The sequence below is a fragment of the Carassius gibelio genome, chromosome B17, assembly GCF_023724105.1.
Source record: "Carassius gibelio isolate Cgi1373 ecotype wild population from Czech Republic chromosome B17, carGib1.2-hapl.c, whole genome shotgun sequence".
NCBI classification, from domain to species: domain Eukaryota; kingdom Metazoa; phylum Chordata; class Actinopteri; order Cypriniformes; family Cyprinidae; genus Carassius; species Carassius gibelio.
In genome coordinates, this window is record NC_068412.1 from 22,338,224 (window position 1) to 22,359,060 (window position 20,837).

The following is a 20,837-nucleotide window of genomic DNA, read 5'->3' on the forward strand; positions in this document are numbered from 1 at the left end:
CACATCCTGTGCGTTTCAGAACTCAAAACTTTCTCAGTCTGAAAACAGCTTATATTGAAGCCAGTCTGCCAAAACGACAAGTTGTTGAATGTGCCACTTTATGACATAATAGTGTGGCTAAACCCCGCCTCCACAGAAGATCATCAATGCCTGCTTCTACATCGCTGCCTGTTTAGCCCCGCCCACCGATACACACAGGTAGTGTAAATAATTAGGCAAACACTTAATTTTACCACAGATTTGTTTACAAACAATGCACAATTCAAACACTGCAGCATCCATTTATGAAGGATGTAGGCTGTCAAACATACACAATTGTTAGCCAATCATAACAGTGGGCATTTACCTCAAAATCTGCAATCCTATCGCCTATTCAAAACAGTACAGAAAATAGCCTATTAGTTCTAAATTCTATTTTTGGATGGAAAAATCTTAACATTCTAAGTGGACCTCAGAGAACAGTACAAAAAGGCAGTTTATGACCCCTTTGATAATGGAAGGTCTAACTCACCCGAGGGAGTGTCTAACTCGACCCCGACCCAGATGCCTTCTGAGAAGTGCGTTGGGCCGATGTAGCGGACCGTGCCGGACTTGCTGGATCCGACAGTGACTCTCCCTCCCACCTTGAGCCATGCGAGTTCCTTGGGTTCCTCATCCTCAAAGGTTATCTCTAGCTTCTCCAGGCTGTCAGTTTGCATTGTGGTTGCTTTTCCATCTCCAAGAATGTTACTGAAAGACCTGAGCTCGTTAGCTTTGACCTTCTGGAGGGAGAAAGGGCTGTCTGTGGAGGTACTCAACACCAGGGGAGGGGTTGAATTTAGCTGTGCTTCCTGCTGAGAGGTGGCGACACCATTCCTGTGGGCCGCCTGGGTATCTTCCTCTTTTCTAGGCCTGTCAGATCTTAGCCCAGCTTCTACAGGAGCAACAGAGGCATTAACAGGGGTTGGTAGACAGTCTTCGTTGTCGTGCCTGGATGCTATGGGACCCGCTTGGGAATTGGGAGTAGGGGTAAGGTCCCCGCAGGCTATGGAGACATCGGAAAGGGTGGCAGTGGAGACGCTAGTAGAAAAATAGCCACTGGAGGACTCGCTGATGGGGCTCAGGGGCAGGTCATGCGGATCATGCACAGAGGACGGGGCATCAGGCCCATCTGAGTGTCTGTCTGAAGCAGGACTCTTCCCCATTACTGCAACCTACGGGGAAGGACGTCCAAAACCACAAGGAACATTTAACTACACCTCAACCTATCATCTGACTCGCATACAGAGAGCACATGCTAGGAAAACCACAGATTTAATAGCATGCAATTTACATCACATGCAGGAGAGAAAGACTGGGCTCTTAAAATATCTTCCTAGGCTATACTTTTGCAAAATACAAGTCTGTAACCCAATTCATCATTCATATTTATTTAATTTCGCCAAAGACGGAGCATGAGATCAGAGTGGAGATCTACTTACCGGTTCTATTCTTACTCTTCCTTCATCAGCGTTGTTGGCTGTTTGCATCATTATTCGTGGCATATGCTGGAGAGATGAATGGAACGTATTAAATTTGTTTTTATGATTTTGGTAATGGTTTTCAGAGAGGCGGCACAAAGCTTGATTTAAGTGTCACAAGTTCATTTTTTATGTCGGGAGCCTTTGGATTACATTTGATCTAAAGTACTGACAGATCAAAAGTCTGCGTGCAGGGGAGGAGTGATATACACGAAGAAATATCACTGTCATATTTTTTTTCCCTCTACGCCTCCGTCGAAAGCATGCTGGGAGATATGATGAAAGGGTATGGCTTGACAATTAATCTTGGGGAAATTAAACACTGGAGTTTAGCTATGGACTCCTGCCTAACATATAATCAGGTTTCCCTGACATGATTTACTTTGACAAAATGAGGACACTGTTTTAATCATGGAAACCAAAAAAAGCCTGTTTTCTCACAAAAAAACAAAAAATAAAAATAAAATCCACTACCAAGCAATAAGGCTTAATTTAAAGATTTCATTTTCCTCATACGAGATGGATAATATAATCACAGATACAGTGCATGGGCAACGTAGTAGCATAAGGAATTTCTGTCTATATGGAAATGAGGTGGTAAGAAGACAGAACGACATTACGCTAGAATCTAAAATTGACAAATTAAATCAGTCAAGAGGATTTGCATCCCTCTTTGATTACCACATATGATTTAGTCATCTAAATGCAGCATATTTCTGATAGGCTTTGTAAGCGCTAAAATGGCTATTTTTTATGACTGATACTCTACATCAGTTTTTTTTTTCTTTTTTACATTTATGCATGAAATCACCCCATGGAATTACCATTGACAGGAATCTACATACAGAAATGTTTATAAGCATAGGTACTGCTTGTCTTTTGAATAAATGTAATTATTTGAGTTCTTTGTAATGGGAACATACTTTGAAAAAATAAAGGAGGTGGGTCAATCTCAAAAAAATTACAAGAAAAATTCAGAAATAACGTTTATTTATATTAATTAATTAACGACAATTAAGCACATTTTACCCCCAAATATTACATGATATAGACATAACTGGACTTTAAAACTTAATATATTACTTCTCCCTAAAAATGCTTTATTTATTGTTTGTTATATTTTCATTCGTGCATATATTTTTCATATTTATTATACATTTTAAATTGTTCCTTTTGGTTTTTGGGTTAAATATACTATCAGCATAAAGTAAATGCACTACAACAAACACAACATAATATACACAACTGGAATTCAACATTTCATATACCACTTTGCCACCGAAATTCTTCATTTATTGTTTATTCTTTAATTTTTATGTGTATATATATATATATATCCATACATAAAAATAAAAAAATAAAAAAAAATAAATAAATAAATATACATACATACATACATATATATATATATATATGTATATTTATTTATTTATTTTTTAATACATTTTGCTTTTGATTTTAAGGTTAAATGTGACCCGGATGTGCATTTCTTGACAGTTTTCATGAGACTCACCCAGGTGACCAAAGCAAGGTTTTATGCATAGTTCACAAATTAAAAAGTTGAAAACACCTGTTGGGAGTGTGGAGAAGGTCTCAAATCTTTCTTGTCGTCGCGTACAGGGAACAGGGACTTGAGCAGCTTGGGCATCTGAGGAACCAGGGCCTTGACTGGGGAGATATAAGAAGCAGCAAGCCCTGAAAAACCTGTGGGTGGGTTGGGAAGGAGGCGAACAGCAAGGCAGAGGTGTGGAGAAAGACGACAAGGGTGGTGAAACCGAGACAGATGCAGAAAAGATATAAAAGGAGTGCATGAAGACAGTCACGTAAAAATGTCACACTGACATTTTGTGACAGATCACGAAGAGACAAGGTGAAAAGAAGCTAAAGTTGAACTAGACAGGGAGAGTCTTTTTGAGAGGTTGCAGGCTCAAATCCTGAAGTGCCACTATTGTGCCATTGATAAATATACAGGGATCTTCTCTGGAATAATTGGTTGTTAAATTCATAAAACAGGTTCAAAATGAGAGGTCAGTCAGAAATGAATCACATTTACAGTAAAGAACACAGAGTTGAAAGGAGTTCCTGTAATGAGTGACCATTATATCGTACCTTGCTCGGGGTCCTGATTCTGTGTAGGTGGTGTAGGAGGTCTGGATGGTCGTGGCAGTGTTCTGCTGAACTGAGATGTCGTCCCAAAGATATCCTGCTGACTCTCCCATCGATTCTTACATAAGCAAACTGGATATTAGAGGTTACATAAAAGGACCCATTTTCTATCTTATTTTCACCTTAGAATCTTACCTTGTTGTCATCCAGCACTGAGTTTAGTGACAGATCCTGTCTGCTTCCAGATAACTAGAGGAGAAAAAGGTGACGTGTGAATACAGAATGTGCCAGACTGTGATGATGCCGAGTTTTCTTAACATTTCTGTCTGTTAAGATGACTTTAAGGCTGCAGATGCGCTTACCCGATGCACGCTGGGAGAGCTGAGACTGCGTCTGCTGCCCTTGCCTTTACCTGCCAAATGCTCCTTCACTGCCACCTCCTGTAGCAGATGAAAAAAGATGATTTAGATGATGAGAACTGAACTTGAGAGAGAAAACTAGACATTCATTTCATTTCAGTGTTATGATTCAGAGGACTGCTTGTTTTAATGAAATAGAAAGTGCACTGGTTTCATTTATAGAGTAAAACATGTTTTTAATTAAAGTTCAAATTAAAAGTTTATACAGAATGACTTACGTCTTGTGCTTAAAGAACAGTGACTTACAAACACTTTGCGATCAGTCAAAAGGAAAAATGAATCATTACATCTGCCACAATACTAATGAAACAAAGTCTTGCTTTAAGATTCAGATTAAAACTCTGTACTCAAATGGATTAAATGCAAAAAAAAAAAATGCAATCTTATCAGAACAAATAATATTAATGAATGTGGCTGTGTGACCTGTCTCAGACGGTCCAGCGTGAGGATGTTCTCCACAGCCAGGACGCTGCGCAGGTACTTCTCTATGGCAGCTTCGTTGTCTGAGGATTTGGGGTTCTCAGCGCTGGCGGCCACACGGGCCAGCATCTCCCGGTCCTCTGAGCTCTGGCTGTCCTGCTGGCATACACAGCCGAGAGAGAGACAGGTGCTCGTAAACAAACAGACTCCAGAAACCAGGTTTGCAGCTTTCTTGTGGATAATAGCAACCTAACACGGCCTGTAAGCGGTCCTGAGATTTGTGCAGTGATGCATATGATTTAATGATATTAATATTGTTTCATATTTTAGAATTATCAGCAAAGATTTTCACCTTGCTTCAGTTCGGAAATCTACTGACAATTCTATTCTGGATCGATGTTATTATTAATAAGAGTATTATTAGTTTTGTTTTATATACATTTTAATTATATATTTTATTTCTATTAACTTTATTTCAGTTTTAGTTTTAGTCACTGTAGTACTTTAGCTAAAACTTATTTTATTTCAGTCAGCTGCCAAAGCACCATTCAGTTTTTCATCTAATATTTACATTTTATTATTTGTATTTCATCTGGACTTCAATAAAACATTTTTTAGATTTAGTTACTACAATTTTCTTGAATTTTTAGAGAAATTATTAAAGATTGTCATGGGTCACTGAAAACACACATCATTTAGATTCTGCATTACTTATTATTCATATCATGCATTACATAGACACACACATAAATATATTTTGGATTTTGTATGCTTACCCCTGGGATGTTGGAGACGACTTCAAAGGTCACACCACAGCCAGGAATAGTGCTCCTGGTAGACATTCTCCTTAAGAAGTTTTGCGCAAAACCCTGTTTAAACCAAAAAAAGGTTTTATAATATGCAGAGAGATATAAAAATCATAACTTTTTAGCTCTAAAGCTTAAAATTCCTTTAAAAGTATAAGGTTTTTATCAAATAAGCACCAAAAATATCCGGAACAGCTGTACGTAAAATATTTATATAGAAATTTTTGTACAGTTCTGATGATAGTGCAGGTTATACAAAGTAGGCTATCCCTCACCTGCCGTCCAGTGAGATTCACACAGATGCGTTTGCGCAAGACTAGCTGCATCTCTGCAGGGTGGCTGAGCTGAACCACGGTGCGGATAATCAAGTATACTCTCTGATCTGGGGCGGCACCTCGACTCAGCTGTGGACATTCATGAACCGTGGAGTCCCAAGAAGCTTCGGCTTTCACCTGGAAGAAAAAAGAAAGAGTTTTTAATCCATTTCTTTAAGACCAACTAAGGAGCCTCTGAGAGTGCATTGATCCCATTCTCACCTCTCCATCATAGTGTTTGACAATCTGAAGGTCAAAAAATTCATCCTCATCTTCCGAGCTGAGCATGGCATCCCAGCCGCCCGCCTCGGGAACGTCTAGGTTCTCCTCAGAGCTGAAGTCATCAGCTGCAGGAAGGAAGAAGAGATACACAGGATGGAAAAGTGTGAAAATGAGTGTTAAGATGAATAGTGTTTGCAGTGGAAGAAAGGTCACAGAGGACATTGCATTTCTGCAGAGAACATTGCTGCTTTTAAAAACATACCGCTTAGGTCGAGGAAGAGCACTGGAATGTGAGTTTCCATCCCAGGCACTGGTACCCTGCCAAGAGAGACATAAAAATCAACCCAAGGGCCAAACACTCATGACTAAACATTTGTAAAAATGTTTAACCGATACTGACATTCATTTAACAAACAAAGCCTCAAATCCAAATATTATTCATTAAAACACGTAATTTAAGCTTTATAAAAACCTGCCTAAAAAGCAAACTGCACAGAACTGGATTGACATTAAATATCAAACAACACGTTTACCAGCTATATATAACATTATATAATTTAAGTGTTCAGTGTAAATGCAAATAGGTTGAAATGGTTGTAGCAGTGCTGTACCACTCCGCAGGAGCTCCTGGTATTCCACTGCCAGCAGAGGGCACCATCACTGCATTTCTCTCCTCCGTGAGCGTCAGACGCCACTCCAGCAGCTGAGCCTCCCTCTCCACATCATCCTCAGACTTATCTGCTCATAGAGAGCAAACTAGTTACCACTGATTTCTCTAATTTCATGCCAAGCAAAACCCATTTCCAGTTGAGTCCCTGCAACTATATATATTATATTAACTTGAAAATTTATATACACAGTTTATAGAAAAATGTAATATATCGATTTATCTATAAAAGCATTATTTGACTTTATAAAAACATTAAACAAACCAAAAAAAAAAAAAAAACGATCAGTGGACATGCAGTGATAAAATTGCTGCTCAGTCAGTGTAGATCTGATTCTTTTTTTGTGGCTTTTTATCTAATCAATCTGCTTGTGACACCAGCTCCTCAAAGCTAATTAGCATCAAACTAAAGCAAGGAAAGCACTATTTTGTAGTTTATTACTGAGCTAAGACAAGTTCATGAGTCCATCTGGTTTTTACCTGTTTTGCTGACCAACGTCTGAAGATGTTGGTCCAGATACTCTTGTCTCTTAGTGAGAGCAGTGAGCCACTGACGCCGCAGACGCTCCAGATCTCGCTCCTACAGGATGATGGACAAATACTTAAACACAAAAGCTTCTATCGCTTGGCCATTTCTATTTTGCTAACAAAGGCTTTTTATGTCTTTAATGGGCAGGACAGAGGAGAAAGACAGGAAAGAAGTGGGAGGGAGAGACAGGAATGTGATGAGGAAATGACGCAGATCGGAATCAAAACTGAATCTCAGCAGGAGCAACACAACACTATGAAAAATATTATGTAATATAAATATGAAAAATGTATAATAACATCATGGCATTTATAAACAACTAAAAAGTCGAAGTATTGATCCAAACATACCTGATAACTGTCCATTTCATCGCCCTCAAGCTAAAACCAAAAACAATATAAAGATTAACATTCAGACATCATCCTGGTAAATGCTAAAGGTTTAGTTGAAAAAGAATGTTTACCTCTTGTGGCTCATTGTTTTTAGTCATCTGCACCTGTCTGATCTCCACACAGCCGATGGACACTCCCAGAATGATCTCTGCTATCAAAGGCATCGTGCCGGAGTCCTGCACTGAACGCACCTCCACCTGAATCCGCCGAGACTGACCCTGAGAAAGACATACCAAAAAACAGTTCATACCCCATGACAAAAACCCTAAAGTTAAATGTTAAACAACAGTGTTGATAGAATAACAGACCACAAGTAAAATACAGGTTCACATACCTAGGAGTCAAAAATACTTTAGAAAACTATAGAAAAGAACACCTCTTCACCATCTGTATTAAACCGGTGACAAAAAAAAAAAAAAAAAGTAATAAAAGGTGCTTTGCCTTATTTACCAAGGCCGATATATCGGCCGATATTTAGCATTTTTCAATTATCCGCATGGGCCGATAAGTTTTCCAGCTTGGTCGATGTATTCGAGAAGGGACTTTTATTTTGACAGCACTGAGAAATCAGCACCTGAGCAAACACAGTGCTCACATTCTCCCTCTTGTTCGCTGTCGTCGTTAACAGTTCTGTCTAATACAGATAGAAGTCTGTCTAATAATCAGATAGAACAGTTAAACAAAGGAATTTATATATACAAAAAGTGTAATAACGATTGCTTTTATATTATTAGCGACAGAAAGGCAAACATAATACTTCCTTTGTTTGCCGTCAGCATTAAGCAAATACGCATTAATATAATTTAAACAAATCTTTAATTGGCTAATGAACATTTAATTTCAAAAACCTTGCAAATGTAGTCGAATCCAGCTGTGAGATCTTGTGAAATATGCATTTTTATCCAGCATGATCGCATGTTCGCTGCGTAACTTCGGCAAGTCCGTGTGAACTTTTTTTTTAAAAAATGTATTTATTTGTGAAAAATACTGTCATCTAAAGTATAAGAATGTTTATTTCACACATACATTTTTTAAATCCATTTTCAAATTATTTCAAATTTCCTTAATATTATTATTTTTTATTATATCGGCTATCAGCCCCCCCCTGCCTTCCAAGATATCGGCATCGGGCGTCAAAAAAACAATATCGGTCGACCAGTAATTCTGATCATAAAAAACAACTCAAACTCTAACAGACTTGCAGTGGTGTAATTTATAATAACCACGCAGGAACATGTAGTGTATAACCTGTTTGAGCTGGAAGATGCCACCGGTGCGAACATCTCGTGCTGGCACCACCTCCACGGGCATGTACTCTCCATTCTCATTCAGCTCCAGAATCTGCACCCACATCTCCAACTTGCGTGTTACCTCGCTCCACCTGAGGACACATAAGAGTCAAACCAGTCTAAAAAGCAGGAAGCAGATCACTTGATGCTAGACGACGTCCCAGTGTTCTCTACATTACTGGAAGTTTATGTTAGTATAATCTGACAATTACAGGAAGATGAAGCTCATGTTTCCGCTCACCTGTCACGTAAAGTGCGTGTTTTGGCCTGGATGATGCTGAGGTCCCACAGCGCAGGGTTCCTACCTGGATCAGCCTGTCTGTGTCCGTATACCTCGATGGCTACGGCACCCTCTGTTAGATACTCGATAAATTCCTCTGTTACAGTCACAGCATTCTCCTACAGTATAAAGAGTATAGTAAGTATAGTAATGAATGTTAATAATTTATTGATAACTCCTGTTAAAGAAATATATAATGCAGAATTTTTTTTTTCTTTTTAATTGACCCTCAGATATAGTTTTTTTCATTAGAACGGATTTAGAGTCACTTGCTCACCAATGGATCCTCTGCAAAGAATGGGTGCCATCAGAATGAAAAATTCAAACAGCTGATAAAAACATCACAATAAAGCCACACAACTCTAGTCCATCAATTATTGTTCTTAACATCAAACCATTGATTCCAATAAAATACAAGTCCTCTATTCATTATATTGCTTTATACATTGAAAAATTCATCTTGTGAGAAGACAACAGAGGATGGCCTTTCATACTGTAGGAAGTGTTATGAATTCTGGCCAGAAATTACATTAGAATGGAAAGGTTTTTGTTACTTTCAAACATGCAGCTTATACATTATTACATTATTTGATGTACTGGAGTCATGTGGATGACTTGTGGATTATTGTGATGTTTTTATTAGCTCTCATTCTGATGGCACCCATTCACTACTGAGGATACATAAATAATGTAATGCTACACTTCTCTAAATTGACTGCAAAAAAACTAACTTATCTACATCTTGGATGGTCTAAGGTTGAGTAAATTTTCATTTTTAGGTGAACTATTCCTTAAATGAACAAAGAAGCACAATAAGGCTATTACTAGTTAATTTACCATTTGATTGTAAAGGCACACATCATGACTCGTACCTTACAGCTGTCAAATACAACCATGCAGTGGGGGTCTTTGCTGCTAGAGAAGGAGGCAGAGGGATCCACTTCTGGGGCAACGATGATAGGCTCTGCTTGGTCCCAGAAAGAGTACTGACAGAAGACAAAATTGGACAGGTACTGCGGGAGACCAGTAGCCTGTAGGATCTTTATCTGTTCGAAAGACATGACTAAAATAAGTACGAGGTAAGATTTTAAATATGAACACACTAAAACAGTAGATTCTACTGTTATTATGAATTTTTGCTAACTTACTATTTAATTATAATTTAAAACCAAAAATCCTGAAATGACTTAAGTTGCTCAAATCTCATGCACGAAACCGTCTTCTGTGAACTTCAGTACTCACCATACAGACCAGTTTGCGTTCCTGTACATCGCCATCTGGGCTTCCATCACTGTCATCTCCTCCGGCTACGCTGTCATCAAATCCTCCACCAATTCTCATCACCTCCACATGCAGCCGCCCGGCAACCTGACATTAACAACAAGTAAACAACACTTCACTGGTCCGCTGGAGATGAGTCTCATGCTTTATATGATGACTCAGATTCCATTTCACAGATGAATATACATACCATTTCATCTTTTGGAAGAAACAGCGTTAAATATTCATAGTGAGTCAAAACACTGCCTGACTGCTGCAGACAGATCACATCATCATCCTCACCTCTCCTTTCTGATTGATGATGGGAACCGCATATTGTAGCTTTACATCATAGAACAGGCAGGAGAGGAAAACGTTGGCCACCCCGATTAAACTGTGGTTCACCTGCTCATCGAAGAAAGGGTCGGCTCTTTTGAAGTACGAGCGCATCACCTATTAGATGGAGAGAAAAAACACTCCTGTAGTGTTACCTTTTCATTTTTAATGGGACAGTAAAATGTGTGTGATGAATAAGAGCTTACAGGGTTGTCCTCGTCAAAATCCTTCCACTCCTGATAAAGCTCTCTCATGTCCACCAGCCGGTTTTCCATCTTCTCGAGGGCCCATATTTGCTTCCCTTTGCCTTTCCTCCTCACCTGAATGGCGGGTTCGCTCAATACAGCGTCTCGCTGCATACACAAACACAAAAAAAGTCACATGACTGCTCCACCAATGCTTATCTTTAGCTTATCTCATGGTTATCCTGTGCATAGAGGGTTTCTGCAAGTTTTAGGAAAGGATGATTTTAAAAACAATTTAAAGGAAACTGATGGGAACACAATGTGTCAGTATGTTCCCTAAATGTAAATATGGTCACACTTTAATTTAAGGTCCAATTCTCGCTACGTATTATAAACCAATAACTGTGACTTTGCCTCAAATTCCTAATTTGCTGGGAAAACTATTTCCAAAGGGAAAACAAGTTTTTGTTCTTGTTTTAAGCCCAAACTCATTTTGTTCACTTTCTCATAAAACATTGCATTTCAAGTAAATTTATCTCGATTTAAAGGATGTATAGATATTGGAAAACAAGACAAAAATACTATTATTGATACTTGTTTTTAATGCATGCAATGTAAATCTTTCTGCTCCCATTTAAGACCTTTCAGCCTTAATTTGTCATTTTTAAGACTTGCAGAAAGCCTTATAAATTGTGGCTGACCTTTCTGTTGGCGTTAAGGTTTGCAGCAGGGATCTGTAGAGTAACTCTGTATTCTGTTCTCTTGTCCAGCTCTTCAGCGATGAAGCTGGCCTCCTGCACCAACAGATTAGCCCGTACGATCTGCTCCCTCAGTTTCCTGAAGCTCCGCGTTAGCACCACCTCCCTGTTGTCACCAAAATAAGAGCGTAACAACAAACTCACCATGTACCGAATTTCACCTTGAGAAAACAAAACATTTGTTCCCACCTAAAACTGAAAGCTCACCTCTCCTCGCTCCACTGGCGCAGGCGGTGCTGGGCGCTGGGTGATGATGACATTCCTCCCTGGCTCAGTCTCTCCCAGCTGCGGTACTGCGGCTGCAAGGGCTGCGACTGCGGTATCTGCATGCTCTGTCTGTCTGGAGTCAGCTGTTTGCGCAGCTGCTGCAGCTCCTGCTCGTACATCAGTCGCTGGCGCTCGAGAGCACTCTGCTTCTCCTCCTCATGTTGGCGCTCCAGTGTCTGCAAAACCGCCTGCATGGGGTCTGTTAGACAACAAAAACAGAAACATTTTACATCATTTTGTATCATGTTTTGGCTACTGTAGCTTTAAGGCTTAAGGTAAATTAGCCATTTTGACTGGCTAATCTTTTCACATTTTAACATTTTAGTTAACGTTCCTCTTTAAATGCAAAATAAGTGTCCATATTTTTAATAGCAGCAATGTTCTACTACAGCTAACCAAATGTTAGGGTCAGTAAGATTTTTTTTGTAACAAATTAATACTTTAATGCACATCAAATGTGACCGTAAAGACATGTATGAAAGTAACTTCCTATTAATTGAAAAAAACATTTGTTTCCACAAAAGAATATTTCAAATTAAGTCATATTTCACATACATTTTGTGACTAAAACTCACCGTTGCTGCCCAAAGCCTTCATCATGACTTCAGTCTGAGCAAACTCGTAGCTGAAGCTGACCTCACTGGACACCTCGCTGGCCGTGTCTCCCTCTCCGTCCAGCTGCTCACTGCTGTTACTGTTCTTCATGTTCCCTCCCTCACCCTCCTCTTCTTCACCCCTCAAGCGCCGTTTCGGTAAGTTTATCCTGAAGTCGTCACAAATATAAATAGTGTTCATAAAAGAAGAATCCATACTGCACTTTCAAGTACAAATAAAGGGAGCCGCTATGTGACATTCCTTAGTCCAGGCTAATAACACTGACCTGAAGAAGTGATTGTTTCCCCAAAAAATACGGTCACCATGGTGAAGCTGCTGCCGGCTGGTGACTGGAGATCCGTTCACACATGTTCTGTAACAAAGGAAGTTGCTTTAAAAACTTTACATTTAACATTTACCTAAATAACGATTTGGCTGTTAGCTTGGTATTAATGTAAGGTAAAAGTTTTTTTTAGATAAAATAACTTGTCTTATACATAAATTTAAATGTACTATACAAGCAACATTTACACTACTATCCTCGATGCATTACCTTGAGTTTCTGTAAGGGTTGAGAAAGACCGCTCCCTCAGGTGTGATGTTAATGACACAATGCTCTGCTTGGATGCCCATTCCACAAAGCTGGATGTCCTGTGAATCTGCTGATCCGACCTTAGTGTGTTCCTGCAAAATATCCCATGATTCCCATGATGCAGCTATAACTCTGATGACATCCACAGAGGCCAAATCAAGACATAAAGGGAGCCACATTTTCAAGCACGGAGTTACAAATTAAACTACAATATAGTCCCCTGCCCCGTAATACTACTACTAATTCAATATTTCAAAAAAAGCATTAAATATATAAGAATAATAAAATGTATATTATATTATAATATATACTTTTTATATATCGTGTTACATTAAAATGTGTATAATAATAATAATAATTATTATTATTATAAACATGCATATTGTGTAATAATAAGTAGCAAATAATATAAATAATAATACTATTAATATAACAGTATACACACAATATGCAAAACTCTTATAATAAAATCAAATCAAATCTTTATGCATTACCTTTAGATAATAAACCAATAGTTCATTAAGGGCAGGGTCAGCGTTGAGGTTGACCAGGAAGCATTTATCTTCTCCAACCTTGATACCAGATGACTGCAGAGAGATGCCAAGACTCTCCAGCTGTTTTTGTCTCTCCTGTGCAAAGAAAAGAACATTGCGAGAAGAACTTTAGCGTCCTCTTCTGTGTTTGACGGATGGTGTTATGGAATATGAACTACAGAACATCCAGACGTAAACAACATTTTAGTCCAAACTAAACTTACTTGTGCGATTTCCTCGGTCTTCCTCAGCTTCTCTTCCCAGGTGACGGTCATCTCCTGTATCAATTTCTCCGATTCCTCCAGTCTCTCCTTCAGATCTGGTGCCTTCATCGACTGTAGAGGAACGTGGCTCTTAACATGCTGTTTTTAACATTTTGCAAGGTCACACTAAGAAAATGATCAAAATGTGTACCTCAGCCTGCGTCAGCTGATCTCGCAGTTTCTCCACCTCTTCTCGCAGTTCCCGGATGATCCTGGCATTGGGGTCTTCGTTGACCACGGCGTGGTTGACGATGCTCTTTGCTCGGTCTGCATAGCGCAATGTTGACAGCGTCTCATCATAATTATCTGCCGCAGGGCTTATAGTGGCAACCATAGCAGTCCGACTGTTTCCACCCAGACTGTCCTGTGGTTACACCAGAAGGACAGACATTAAACATTAATGCACAGGGCAGAGTGGTCCCTTTCCAGGGATTATAAAGTGTGTGGAAGGAACTGAATTGGAAAACGTAAAAAATACTGTGGAAATTCCCCTTCCTGGTGTTTTTACCGGACAGAATGAGTGTTTATACCTTAAGCAGCCATGTCAGCACCGAATCTCTGTAGGGCACAAACTTGTTCTTGTTCTTTCCAGCACCCTGGTCTGCCAGAGCTGAGATCACCAAACCCAGAGTGGTTAAAGACCTGCCCGGCGTGGAGAGGAAAGAGAGAAATGGAAAAAGTAAGTGAAAGAGTAACAGACCAAGGAAAAAGACACACTTCACACACAGAAATATGCACTGGCAGGCCAAAAAGCCTTAACCAGATTTATAAACCTTTCTCAGAACAAACTGTGCCCTTAGATGTAGCCAATTTAACAACTCTGATTCTCCACGGTATCTTTAATCAACTAAAATACATTCTTAGAGGGCTAAAACATTCAGACACAATATTAGTGGGGAGCTTCACACTGAAAATGAAGATAATGTCTACAAAGACGACAAAACTTTTTTCCAAACAGTTATTTTCCATGACATGTCTCCTGTAAAAGACAAAGCACCCATCCAACAGAAAAGGAGACGCCTCAATTCAGCACCACAGGAAAATATTCAGAGGTGACTCAGACATTCAGAAACTAGATTAAGCAAGAGAATCTCACAAAAACATGTCTGGTCACATTTTACACCAAAATTGAAAGAGAAAAATGTATCAAATTAGGCGTGAAGAAAATGAAGATGATTTTTGGAGCATGAAATTGTTATTTTAACATATTACATTTTTATTCATCATTAATAAATCAATTACAATAACATAACATACATTCATTCTCCACATTGCTTGTCCTTGGTAGGGTTTAATATAATGTAACAAATTATATATAGTAATATGATACTGATTAATGGACTGAAAAACAACTAATTTTATTATTACTAATTATTCATTAATATAATATAATATAATATAATATAATATAATATAATATAATATAATATAATATAATATAATATAATATAATATAATATAATATAATATAATATAATATAATATAATATAATATAATATAATATAATGCATTTATGGGTTACAAATGTGTCCAAATGCAGAAAAAAAAAACATTCAGGCTTTAAGAAGTATCAACTAGACTCTGTTGTTCTGGTTTCTTTTCTTATTCTTCCATAAAATTAATGCAAAACCTCTGCAGGTTTGTACTTTAATTAAAAAAAGTACCAAGACAAGACAGCTTTAAAAATAAAAGAGTCAAGGTTGCACACACTTGTTAATGTTGCTGCCTTCCTTGAGCCGCTCGCCTGCAGCGCCTGTCTTTGCAGCTCTCTCACTTCCTGCCAAGTCCACCAAACTCAGCTTACTCACCTTTTCCCCACTTGTCTGTAGAAAGAGAAAAGGAACAAAAAAAGAAATGAGACGCTACGTTCAAAATTGAATACTGCTTACTGCATAATGTTCTTTTTTTCTTCAGAATAGCATGTCACATGACCTCATTATGTGTATGTTTCCATGATTGGCGCCTAGTTATCCTGGAAATAAACAGTGAACTAGCGGTGGGAACTACTAAAAAAAAGCTACATAATAATCCCTCACTACTGAACATTTCCATGGTTGTCAATCCTGTCTGTGCTTGTCCTCCCTAGAAACCCAGGGAAACGGCTTTAAATGTTAAATTTGTGTATGAATGACCATGCTGGACAAATTCTGGTGAGCTGTCCTATATTACGAAGTAACAATGACAAGAGAGGCAATAGTGGGCTGTAGAAAGCATCCATTGTTCTCCTCTCTATTGCACAGCATTGGAGCAGTATGTGGGGTGGAGTTCCTTCATGTGCCCCAGCATCAGACCTTACTGTACACAATTCTCCTGTTTGAGCATCAGAGGGTGTACTCACACTAGCCAGTTTGAACCGTGCCCGGGTGCGTTTGACCACCAAAGCGCGGTTCGTTTGACTAGTGTGAGTGCTCCGAATCGTGCCCGGGCGCGGTTCGATTGGCCGGCCCTGGCCCGCTTGGAAGAGGTGGGCCAGGGCACGGTTCAGTTGGACTCGGGCGCGGTTCGCATGCAGTGTGAGCGCTAACCGTGCCGGAGCACGGAAAAGGACGCGTTGCGTCACGGTTTTGCGACGCTCCAAAACCAACATGGCAGGGAAAGGGTCGCTTTGGTCTATGGCAGAGGTGCAAAACGCATAAAAACTAAAAACTGCAAAGTCCTTGCTGCACTTCAGCTGGTACATTGCAAACATCCTCATACGAGCAGCGCGATTACGTGAAAATTTTCGCGCCACTAAGGCGACGCATCTGTTTAACAACAGGCTGTGAGAGGGCTGTGGACCAAACGACACAAAATTATCCACAAAGAAAACAGAGCGATTTACTCCATTGCGTTCAGAGAGCGCCGCTCTTCCTGTTTATCCCGAAACCGTCGCACCATAATGACGTAAGCGTGCTTCCGCACGAATGCTGAAACGCTATATGTGAGTGCAGGCCAGAGGGGGAGTGGGGAGGGGGGACAATCGTACTCGGGCCCGGTTCATGGCAACCGTGCCTAGTGTGAGTACACCCAGAGATGAGGTTTAATTGAGAGAAGAGGCAGGGAGATGCGAGCGCGAGCTGAGAGGATATGGGAAGTCGTGAGGAGGGGGGACTGAGCTGGACCGAGATTACAGTGCATTACAGCAACAAAGAGTCGTTGTGCTGCTTCAGGCTCCACATGCACATTGGCTGAGAATACACAATCATACAGGGCCATAGTTCAGTTGTCAATCTATAATCAGCTATTTAAAAGGCTCTTTTGTAGCATTACATTTTTTCCCTTCTTTAACTACACTCAAGTTACTTTTTTATGACCCATTTCCACCGTCTCTGTGACCTTTAGAACGAACAGGCTGTTCTTGCTACTGTACCTTTAAGACTAAATAAGTGAGTGACCTCTGCAAGCACATTGTTATTAGTAAACCCATCACAACACATTAGCAACTGCATAGTGAGGCAGTTACAACAACTCAGAACACCCTAGCAACTACAGAGATACATATGAATCCCCAAGAACGTATTAGCAACTAGGAAACACCCTGACAACCACCCAGAACTCCTTATCCACCTTTAAACCATACATTAACCCTCTCAGAACACCCCAGCAACCTTATAGCTATCCATTAATCCCTCAGAGAACCGCCTAAAACACCTAGCAACCACAAAGCTAATCATTAACCACTAGGAACACCTTAGTAACAACCCTGACAACCAAACAGGGAGCGTTTCCCAAAATCATAGTTGCTAACTAAGTTAAGTTGGTTGCAATACAATTTCCCATTGCCAACCGACTAAGTTGCAAATAGGTTAGCAACTATGCTTTTGGGAAACGCACCCCAGAACAGCTTAGCACTGCGAACACTCTGGCAACTGCGTAGGTACAAATTAGTGCCTCAAAACATGTTAGCAATTGCCTGAGCTGGATAGATTACTTGCAAACTGTAGTCGGCTACGGATTCCAAATTACATGACATAAATTATAGTTAAATGACATAAATTTCACATTTTAGGTAATATAATCAGACTACGTTTTCATAACTTTTAGATGACTTTAGACCCATCTCGTTTATCAAATCGATTTAAAAAGGATCTTGTACTATATTGATATAAATATGCAAAGAAAAAGAAAATATATTCCATTCCAAGTGCCTTAAACATTAAATTCAAGGTTTCCCAAACTGAGGATCTAAAACTAACTGCAAGGGGTTTGTGAGTTTAATAAAAAAACAAATAATTTATTCAATTCAATAAGTCATTAATTAAGCCATGAATTATTGCTATTGAGTGAGTAAATATGTAATCTTGTAACAGATAAAAAAGTAACTGTAATCTGATTTAGAATATTTTAAAATATTACAATTACTTAAAAAATTAATTTAAATTAAATAAAAAATTAATCTGACTACATAATCCAGATTATATCTAATCAGTTACTGCATAGCAGTAAGAACACACAAGTGTTGAATAGTGTTGAATAGTGGTGAGTTTACACAGTCAAGCACAGACAATGTAAAAATCTAGTTTTAATGTTTTCCATAATATGCTAAACACAGATTTGAATTCAAAAGGATATAGAAATCAGAGGTAATCTACTGCCCCACAGCGTTGTTTGCATGGAAAACCACAGCATGGAAAAGACAGCACTGATGACTGCGCAGGAAAAATACACACATCATTACTTATTGATGGCTGAGATGACAAGCAGCACACACATAAGGGCTGGGTTTGGTGCATGGGTATGTGCATGCAGGCTAAAACTTTATCATGGCTATTTTTTAGTGACAACATGCTAAATTTAGATCTTGCACCTGTTGAGTGGCAAGCACAGTCCAGGCCCTGATAAATTATAGATTAGGAACTGGACACAAGTCGAATCAGGTGATCATGACATACGGCACAAAAGAAAAGCACAGTGACACCAGGACAGCACAAGAGGAGATCAGCTGACGTCTAAACTCGGACACTCTATAATTTATTCATCGATTTTCCTGCCATTTGCATGAGCTCTCTCCATGCTCACGATAAAGCCGATAAGGGAAGGTTTACTTGGTCCAGAGTGACCTTAACGGTACAAGATCTTTGGAGATGCATAAATTAAACAATCTATGCAATATTATAAATAGGAAACATACAGTAATGACCCAAAGTGGATGGAACAAAGGCAAGTTTATGTAAAAGTATAACATAAGAGGAACATTTGAGACTTAACACTGGACTGTGCCATAACAGGTCCACATCAGCTGATAAAAGGTATTCAATACATCCATCTATGAGATCATCAGGGCTGGACATGATGACTCATCTCTCAGTCTTCCCCTTGCTACAGAACTTGGCTTTATTTCATGAGGATCTTGCAAGAACATTCAAGGTCTGAGTTTCATTATCAAACAGCAGAATCAGGAATGTTCCCAAATTATACTACCCTAACAAAGTTTTCCTTTTTCATTTCAAATAAGAGAGTTTGAGGACAGACTCTGGCCATCCAGACCATTTACAATACCATAGTAAATCATGGTTGCAAAGTTGAGAATACATTAAAATGACCACCTACATTTGCATAGTCGTGTTTATTCAGAATTCAGAAACTTGACCCAACCTGATAACCAAACTATGCTGGTATGCAAAGGTTAGCCAATCCTAAAGAAGGTCATTGACCCAAAGTCTAAAAATGTACAGCAGTAAGAACTAAGTGTGCATAGTGGTAATGGATAAGTTTTATGTTGCAAGAAACTTTGTTTAGCATAAAGTGTGGACCTGGAGCGTGTATTTTGAGATTTTCCACTTGCATTATCTTGCATCTAAATCTTAATCTATGAAAATCAGCTTTAGAACAGTGTGTGTAAGTGTGTCCTTACCCCCGACTGCAGGTCCTTTAGTGTGTGCGTGAGGATGATTTTGAAAACAGCATGTGAGCGACTGCTTTCCTCATTCATATTGGTGGCAGCCACGGTACGGGATTTATTCCCCTCAGACATCAAGGACTCAATGTCCTTCGGGTAAGAGAAGGGACACGATTAGAATCTCAGACATGCTTTAAAGGTCAGAAATACTGCACGCATGTGTATACTTATTTTTTTGTTTAAAATAAGTATTTGTTTAATAAAAAATAAGGCACGCACAATACTGATGAATTATAGTTACTACAAAGTAACCTGTTTTTAGGTTTTGAACTGAGTTAAATAGGGCTTCCACAATGATCACCTATGGAATCTCTGGAATTCTACAGAATGGATTACAATTTGTACAAACGTGTTAAACCAAAGCATTGAACACATTAAACCCATTTTAACTCAACATATTTTAGTAGAATTAAAAGAACAGGTGACAAACTACAAACTTCCATGCATCAAATTCTGCAAAAAGCCATGGAAATCAGTTTTTTACAGATTCTGTGCAGCCTTTAGAATGACTAAGAGTTCCATAAGACCAAAAAGCAGTGAGATGTCATATTGTGAGCTGACTACAAACATTCATACAGTGGGATTTGCCAAACATCAACTGCAGACCCAAAGAGGGGATAACTGAGCCACATGATCAACTAAACGACAGTATGAATTAGAAAAAAGAAGGTGAAAGTTCAATCATTGTGTAAAGCGCATGTTATTACATGATATTTTTGTCCTATTTTGTTACCTTGTAACTTTCTACCGCAAGCCTTGATAGACCATCAACATAAGGCCCCAAAACTTTATGCTCTCTCACTCTTAAGGCCTGTCGACTCCTATGGGGAAAAAATGGATATTGTGTAAGATCAACATCTACAGCGGAGTAAAGCTCAGAGATTAAACATGAGACATAATAGGCTTCACCCTTTGGGGTCCAAAAGGTCCCGGACTTTCTCATTGTAGATTTCCATATAAGAGACTTCCACGGTGAAGCTCTCTTCCTCTCGCTGGTGTTGAATGGTCCGCTCAAACAGAGAACTGCAGAGTCTGGGGATCAAACCGGGTTGGTCTGCCGAACCCATCATGGTGTATGACTTCCCAGAGCCTGAGGCAAATTATTTTTATCATTATAGAGTTGTTGTGTATACACACTGCTAACACACATTTATGTTTAAACAGCATGTAAAAGTGCATTTCGCATCCGATGACCCCTTTAACAAGTAACTACTTTACAAAAGAAGA

The 20,837-nt window shown here is 39.1% G+C and overlaps 1 protein-coding gene across 5 annotated transcripts in view; it reads right to left on the bottom strand.

Moving 5' to 3' along the window:
* The window catches only part of LOC127976072 (kinesin-like protein KIF13B), a 39,842-nt gene that overhangs the window by 2,994 nt on the left and 16,011 nt on the right, over nucleotides 1–20,837 (bottom strand). For 2 of the 5 annotated variants that reach the window (XM_052580173.1, XM_052580177.1), the window contains exons 6-39: nucleotides 20,520–20,700; nucleotides 20,344–20,431; nucleotides 19,566–19,700; nucleotides 15,443–15,555; nucleotides 14,262–14,373; nucleotides 13,883–14,095; nucleotides 13,693–13,803; nucleotides 13,430–13,564; nucleotides 12,897–13,027; nucleotides 12,630–12,716; nucleotides 12,325–12,512; nucleotides 11,690–11,948; nucleotides 11,426–11,588; nucleotides 10,746–10,892; nucleotides 10,507–10,656; nucleotides 10,186–10,311; nucleotides 9,816–9,989; nucleotides 8,905–9,062; nucleotides 8,623–8,755; nucleotides 7,446–7,592; nucleotides 7,333–7,362; nucleotides 6,934–7,033; nucleotides 6,398–6,524; nucleotides 6,049–6,104; nucleotides 5,787–5,911; nucleotides 5,526–5,702; nucleotides 5,221–5,313; nucleotides 4,448–4,603; nucleotides 3,968–4,045; nucleotides 3,801–3,854; nucleotides 3,609–3,723; nucleotides 3,070–3,203; nucleotides 1,461–1,526; nucleotides 512–1,193 (exon numbers count right to left, since the gene is read on the bottom strand). In XM_052580173.1, coding sequence (XP_052436133.1) covers nucleotides 512–1,193; nucleotides 1,461–1,526; nucleotides 3,070–3,203; nucleotides 3,609–3,723; nucleotides 3,801–3,854; nucleotides 3,968–4,045; nucleotides 4,448–4,603; nucleotides 5,221–5,313; nucleotides 5,526–5,702; nucleotides 5,787–5,911; nucleotides 6,049–6,104; nucleotides 6,398–6,524; nucleotides 6,934–7,033; nucleotides 7,333–7,362; nucleotides 7,446–7,592; nucleotides 8,623–8,755; nucleotides 8,905–9,062; nucleotides 9,816–9,989; nucleotides 10,186–10,311; nucleotides 10,507–10,656; nucleotides 10,746–10,892; nucleotides 11,426–11,588; nucleotides 11,690–11,948; nucleotides 12,325–12,512; nucleotides 12,630–12,716; nucleotides 12,897–13,027; nucleotides 13,430–13,564; nucleotides 13,693–13,803; nucleotides 13,883–14,095; nucleotides 14,262–14,373; nucleotides 15,443–15,555; nucleotides 19,566–19,700; nucleotides 20,344–20,431; nucleotides 20,520–20,700 — 4,944 coding nt within the window. The remainder of the gene's footprint in view (nucleotides 1–511; nucleotides 1,194–1,460; nucleotides 1,527–3,069; nucleotides 3,204–3,608; nucleotides 3,724–3,800; nucleotides 3,855–3,967; nucleotides 4,046–4,447; nucleotides 4,604–5,220; nucleotides 5,314–5,525; nucleotides 5,703–5,786; nucleotides 5,912–6,048; nucleotides 6,105–6,397; nucleotides 6,525–6,933; nucleotides 7,034–7,332; nucleotides 7,363–7,445; nucleotides 7,593–8,622; nucleotides 8,756–8,904; nucleotides 9,063–9,815; nucleotides 9,990–10,185; nucleotides 10,312–10,506; nucleotides 10,657–10,745; nucleotides 10,893–11,425; nucleotides 11,589–11,689; nucleotides 11,949–12,324; nucleotides 12,513–12,629; nucleotides 12,717–12,896; nucleotides 13,028–13,429; nucleotides 13,565–13,692; nucleotides 13,804–13,882; nucleotides 14,096–14,261; nucleotides 14,374–15,442; nucleotides 15,556–19,565; nucleotides 19,701–20,343; nucleotides 20,432–20,519; nucleotides 20,701–20,837) is intronic. The other 3 variants (XM_052580174.1, XM_052580176.1, XM_052580175.1) reach the window with 3 other exon arrangements.